This window comes from Etheostoma spectabile, chromosome 1 (genome assembly GCF_008692095.1).
Source record: "Etheostoma spectabile isolate EspeVRDwgs_2016 chromosome 1, UIUC_Espe_1.0, whole genome shotgun sequence".
In the NCBI taxonomy this organism is placed as follows: domain Eukaryota; kingdom Metazoa; phylum Chordata; class Actinopteri; order Perciformes; family Percidae; genus Etheostoma; species Etheostoma spectabile.
Window position 1 is genome coordinate 25,681,084 of NC_045733.1, and position 6,298 is coordinate 25,687,381.

Here is a 6,298-nt window from a genome sequence, read left to right on the forward strand (position 1 = left end):
TATATATATATATATATATATATATATATATATATATATATATATATATAGACGCTGTATTACAATCACACTCGCTCACCAGTTTATTGGGATATCTCATAATCACAGGCTGCACAGGAACCCCTGGGATAAAGGCACCTAGAGGTGGCGGACACAGAGTGTGAAAGAAATCATGGAAACTTCTCTTTAGGAAAGAATCAAAGCTGAATCATTGTCTCAAACCCAGTTTTGGTGGTATCGGTTGACAACAAGTCAATGCACAAACCACGTTATATAATGAATGAATAGAAGAGTGGAAATATCGAATGCAGCCTTTTTTTGCTCAGTGGATTAGTTTCAAGCCAAGTGAAAATGTGTTATGATCAAAAGATCTACATTTAATTTATATGTTGAAAAATCCGTACCTTGTTTGAAAGTGATAAGACAGGAGCGATTTGTACATGTTCCTTCAGGAAATATAAGAACCTGACAAACAAAGTATCATTAGTTGTACTAAGAATGCAATGTTATGCTACTGCCGCTAACAACATGCAAAGTATGCTTTTGAAATAATGGTGCTTGTATTTGAGTCAACATTGTATGCTTTGGCTTATTCTCTGATAGCACTGAAACAAATATACTGTACCTTTAAAACTAAAAAAGGAAACCAAATAGACATCCTGAGTTATAGCTCTTTGGCTTCCTGATGATAAGCTTAAAGTTTTCTCTGCAGCTATAATCACTGCTTTTATCAGATTAATATTAGAAGGGATGTTTGCACGAAGATGTTGTTGTGTGTTGGGACAGACCTGTGGCCAGTGGCCTCCTGATTTGGCTCTGCTTTCAATCTCCTGGATGGTGTTCTTCCTGGAGTCTGGGTCCTTTCTGGACACCAGCACTGGCTGAAGACAGCGCACTAACCCTGCAGAGAGGGCAAAACACACACGTTAACATAAACACTTAGAAGAGGAAATTACTAAATTATTACATAATGTCCAGGCTTTGCCTAATTGCCTGGCTTCGTTAGCATTACATTGGGCAGGGCCAATAAATTGAACCTTACTGATGATATCCCAATTATGTAGCCAATTTTAATCAAACTCTGTGGTGTCACTACAATCAAAAAGATAGATTGAATAAGTAATATTTATCAAGGCAACAGCACACTCTTAATTCACAAATCACATTTGTAAATGCTAGTTTTAATATCTGATTGCCAAAGGTCTGTTTCAATGGGATTTTGAAACAGAACGGTATATGAATAATGTATATAAAAAGCTGTGGAATTGTGCAGATTAGATTGACAGATTAGTCTGGATCAACGGAAGTATATTTCCAGGAAAATTGCCCAACATCCAGCACCACCTTGCACTCTGTGTGTTTACATACTCAAACTCTGTTCCTCTCCGGAAACAACAAACGATTTGAGCTAGCAAGTTACTGTACAAACTGAAAATGACAGGTTTTGAAGAAAATTTGGATCATGCAACAAGTGCTAGGTTCTTTCGGGGAGTGATTGTAAAGATTTACAGTTGGTTTACTCTAACTGGGACATTTTGGCAGGGATTGCTGTGGACAAAATACACTCAGGGATTGGCTGGTAAGAGCAATTGTCATTTACTCATGTATCCAGCTAATTAAAAAAGCTTACATTAGCGGCACCCAAGACCACACCCACACACCCACACACCCATACTTAAGAGAACCATAAAACCTCCATAAACACACGATGCCTTCCATGCATGGAAACAGCAAAGCAAATGATAAACATCATACTGCCAAAGATGGGTGCTTCCAGGTTTTCGACACGGGAGACAGTGGAGGGCAGGCCTGCAACAATGCACACAATCCCATCAAAAAAGGTGGAGTGCGGGGCCACAGCCAGGATAGGGGCCTCACTGCTGTCCACCTGCTTCCCCTTGACCACCACTCTGAAGCCCATGGAGAAGTAGTAAGCCCTCCCCAAGGCGGCCATCACTCTCCGACACATGAACCTGGAGATGATCAGAACCATATGTTAAAATATACACAGATAACAATGTTAAACGGCTTCTCAGTTAAACGTTATCACCTCCAGGGTTATTATGTGACAGGGGGCAAAACGGACTGAGCAAAAGTGTTTGAGTAACAGGAAGAGTTGCATCATTTCAAATGTTTCCTGCTAAGACTAGCCATCAGCAGATACTTCCTCATGTGAAGTCACAGTATAGCTTGAGATATTGAGACAAAATAATAACAATTTAGTAGTAATCTTGTTCTTTCTGTGTAAATCCTATACTAAAGAGCTCTACCCCCCCCCCCCCCCCCCCCCCCCCCACCCTTCGAGCATATCTGAACCTGTTAACAACAAAGCAAAAGGTAAGTGAGCAAGATAAGCTTCTCTCTTTTTTCCACCCCCTAGACCATGTTTGGTCACAATCACATAAAAAGCTGCACTCTGAGCTCACAAGAATGTTCCTGTTAACTGTAGAGCAGCACACTGTGTATGCAGCGGCTACGATCTGCTAAACTAAACTGTTCAAAATGCCACACCCTCCTTGGTACTCAGAGGTAAAATACTACAATCCAACCACTAGATATTTTCCATGTAGTATGTCAATGTAGGAATTACGACATGGTAAGTACATTAAAACGTGTAACATACTATATTCATACTACGTGGATATAGACTGCCATATATATATATAAAATAACAATAATAATCATAATTATTATGATTATTATTTATCAATAGATGATTGTTCCTACTCACAGCTAGATCAAATATTCTCAGTTCCTTTTATTAAGCACCACTAATGCCACTGACTCTTTCTTTTTGGAGAACTTAGGGAAAATGAGCTTAAGTACTGCTTTTGTTACAGATATGATCTGAAGAAACATGATTCAGCAGTAATGCAAGCTGCTGCACATTCTTCAAGTCCCGTCTGGAACTATTATTTTGAGAATGTGCTGCCTTTCGCTGTGTTTTCTGGTCCAGTTTATGAATCCAGGAAACACACACTTTCTGCTACTTCTTGCTTAAGTGAAATGTACCATATTTGTACAGTGATAGTTAACATATTTTCTCAAATGTTAATTTTTCTCATTCACCAAAGCTATGTTTACATGCACTGAATAGGGTGTCTCACCTACAAAAATTAAGTGGTGGCGGCCAACTCCCTCTTTGTCGGCTAAGTTTATGGTGACTCATTGTAGCTTTGCAAACACAAAATGATTGCAAGACGCTGCACTGGTAAAAAGGAAGTAAAAAACCTAGTGGGTTTCTGACACCATGGCCTGGTTACCTGTTAGGCCAAGCTCTACTTTAGCTTTAGTTTAAAAAAAGTAGTATTATGTAAACAAAACAAAAAGTGATGTCAGTAAGGCTGCTGTATTGTGAAATTATGAAGTTTTAAGTGATTTGTGTTTGATAAGACATTAAGTGAGTCTGATATCCACAAGGCCATGATTTATGATGCAATTCTGCTGAGCCTGACGATCTGATGCAAGTGAAGTGTGGGACAGCTGCGTGGGAAGCTGTGTTGCAGTGGGATGGTGTGTTTGCATCCTAGTTACCGTCTCCAGCCTGTCATTGGTTCCACAGCTCCTTTCAGAGGATGGTTCAGGGTTATTATGACAGCCACTGGCCATGTCACCATGAGAACCAGGGACATAAGGATGGCCCGTATAGGGACCAGGAATATTCCTAGGAGGACACACTGCATGGAGAGGGGCACACAGACATACACAGATCATAAATTACAGGCCCATGCAACCATATAAAGGGAAGACCGCTGCCACGGTTAAAGTCAACCTGCCTGCCATTTTCAAGAGCATTCATGCACGAGCAATCCACATCACTGGACGGCTTTCCAGAAACACACACACACACACACACACACACACACACACACACACACACACACACACACACACACACACACACACACACACACACACACACACACACACACACACACACACACACACACACACACAGCTCTCATTGTTTATGCTGTACAAGCCGATTGTCAAAGCCTCGTTGGAGAAGATTACAGGCCCTGGTTACGCAGCAGCCTATGTGTATGTTCACACATCAGATCTGTGTGTGTTTGTGTGTGAGCGATGCCTGTATTCTACAAAAGCTTGCATTTACATGACCATTGATATGCAACGCCTTACTCACTTTGATGATGGTAGCTGTGGTTAGTTTGGTGTCTTGAACAAACGGGTTGATGACCGCAGGCAGCAGCAGGGATTGTTGCCTCGGCAGGGCGAATACTCGCTGTGGCGGCATTGCAGTCCAAGTGAACGAAGACAGGAAAACGTTTCACTCGAGACGCCGTTATGTTATCATTTCACTTCCTCAAATTGGAACCCGTTCTCTCATTTCGCACCAGATCAGACGACCATACGTGCAAAACGCGTCCACAGAGCAGCGAGAGCGGAACCATACAGGCGTTTTTTTTGTTTTTTTTCAAGCTCCACCTCCAACGTGCTCACAGCGGGTTTTTTAAGCCCGCAGGCGGATTACCATCCATTTCTACAATGTGTGAACCCTAATTTCGAGTGGTTGCAGGATGTTTATTATTACATCGTATTTCTATTTAGATAGATATTTCACATGCAATCAAAACGCCAATTATGGGGCTGTCCGTGACTATGCATGTGCTTTGTGCAAATAGTGATAAAAAAAACAACAACAGATTTCATCAATGTGCATAACACAACGGCACTAGCTGTGATGCACAAGTAGCGAATGAGCACAGATTTCATGGGGAAAATGTGACGTATTAACATATTTGTTTGCAAGCTCTCATAAATGTTCACAAGATGGCGCAGTTTCACAAAATATCTCTTTTGGTGCTGCCCCAAAAAGAAAGCCCCGTCTTCTCCCCAATGAGATATTAATCCGCAGTAGGAAGTATGGGAAGTAATCAGCAGTTTTTTAAGGTACTTACAAAGTATTTTTACTTTATGCTATGTCATACTTAAACTCCACAACATGTTATTCTACAGCTAAAGTTACCTTAGATTCAAAGTATCCATAAACATGAGCTCATAAAATAATATGCAGTTTGTAGCAATAGCCTACTGTAGTGAAGATTTGCTCCACAACTGCCTGCTACAAAATTAAAGTTACAACATTAAAGGGCCATTTGAGATTGTGTTATAGCTAGTTCTGCTCAAGTAAATGATGTCCAAACCTCCCCCATCACTGTTATTTTATAATTGTTTGCTGAATTCACAAGCTTATATGGTAGAGCCCCAATAATAGCATCAATCACCTACGTGAATTCTTTATGCAAGTACAGTAAATGCAGTTGTCCCTCTGTTTTTCACTGATCCACATTATATTGACCATCTTTATTGATAACAGTAACAAAGTGCACAAGCATTAAATCAACACAAAACACAATAACTGTATTGTTAAATCACAAGAGAGAAAAGAGAATATAAAAAAAAAGATTATTAAACAATACTACTGTGGTACTCTTGTCATGATTCCATCATGCAGCAAAGCAATACCGCCTCTAGAGGCAACCTGTGCCTTTAATCTTCCTGTACCGTTAATGAAGGGAAATGCAACATGGAAATCCCATGACAATAATTTGGTCTCCACACTGAGCAGTTCCCTTCTACAGTCCTATACAAAGTGCTGACGAAAATGAAGAATAATGTGTGCCTGTGAATACTACTTTCTAACATCCAGAGGTTACTAAGTACTAAGTAGTCAGACCTAGTTACACAGAATATGAAATGTATATACTGTATATAGGACTATAGGCAAAAAGCAATCTCTAAAGCACCATTTTTCGGTCGAACACTTTGTGCAAATTTATTTGTCAAATGCATTGCACAATAATGACAACATGAATTAAAGTTGATACATTCATAAAAATGCACTTGATTATTAACTTTAAGAATTAAATTTGCATAAAACGGCAATATCTCACAGCACAGTATAGCACCGCGTTCAATGCAGTGTTGACATACCCGATGTCTGAGTTTTTAAAAAAACAAAACAAAAAAACTATAAAACAATAAAATTGGGGGTACATATTGAAATAAAGCTGCATCAGCATAACAAAAAAATGTCAACATCACACAGAGAGCAAATATCCAGTTGCCTATGTTTAGCCATTGTAGAAGGTCCCGAGGTGCCCGTCTACAAAGCTGGAGGCTGGTTATACAGGCTGGAAGGGACATGCCTCCCACAGAAGCGTGCAGAGTTGCCGGGATAAAAACTTACAACAGTGTGCACTGCGGCGGCCTCAAGTTGTGCTTGATACTATCGCAATGTCCTCATGAGGCCAGATATCATTACAGGAATTAGCCA

General features: G+C 40.1%; 1 protein-coding gene across 1 annotated transcript in view; it reads right to left on the reverse strand.

The window, feature by feature from the left end:
* The window catches only part of lpcat2 (lysophosphatidylcholine acyltransferase 2), a 10,167-nt gene extending 5,709 nt beyond the window's left edge, over nucleotides 1–4,458 (reverse strand). Inside the window, exons 1-6 of the mRNA XM_032516881.1 lie at nucleotides 4,145–4,458; nucleotides 3,535–3,677; nucleotides 1,756–1,973; nucleotides 789–901; nucleotides 405–465; nucleotides 80–138 (exon numbers count right to left, since the gene is read on the reverse strand). Coding sequence (XP_032372772.1) covers nucleotides 80–138; nucleotides 405–465; nucleotides 789–901; nucleotides 1,756–1,973; nucleotides 3,535–3,677; nucleotides 4,145–4,255 — 705 coding nt within the window. The 5' untranslated portion in view covers nucleotides 4,256–4,458. The remainder of the gene's footprint in view (nucleotides 1–79; nucleotides 139–404; nucleotides 466–788; nucleotides 902–1,755; nucleotides 1,974–3,534; nucleotides 3,678–4,144) is intronic.
* Between the last annotated feature and the right edge of the window lie 1,840 nt (nucleotides 4,459–6,298).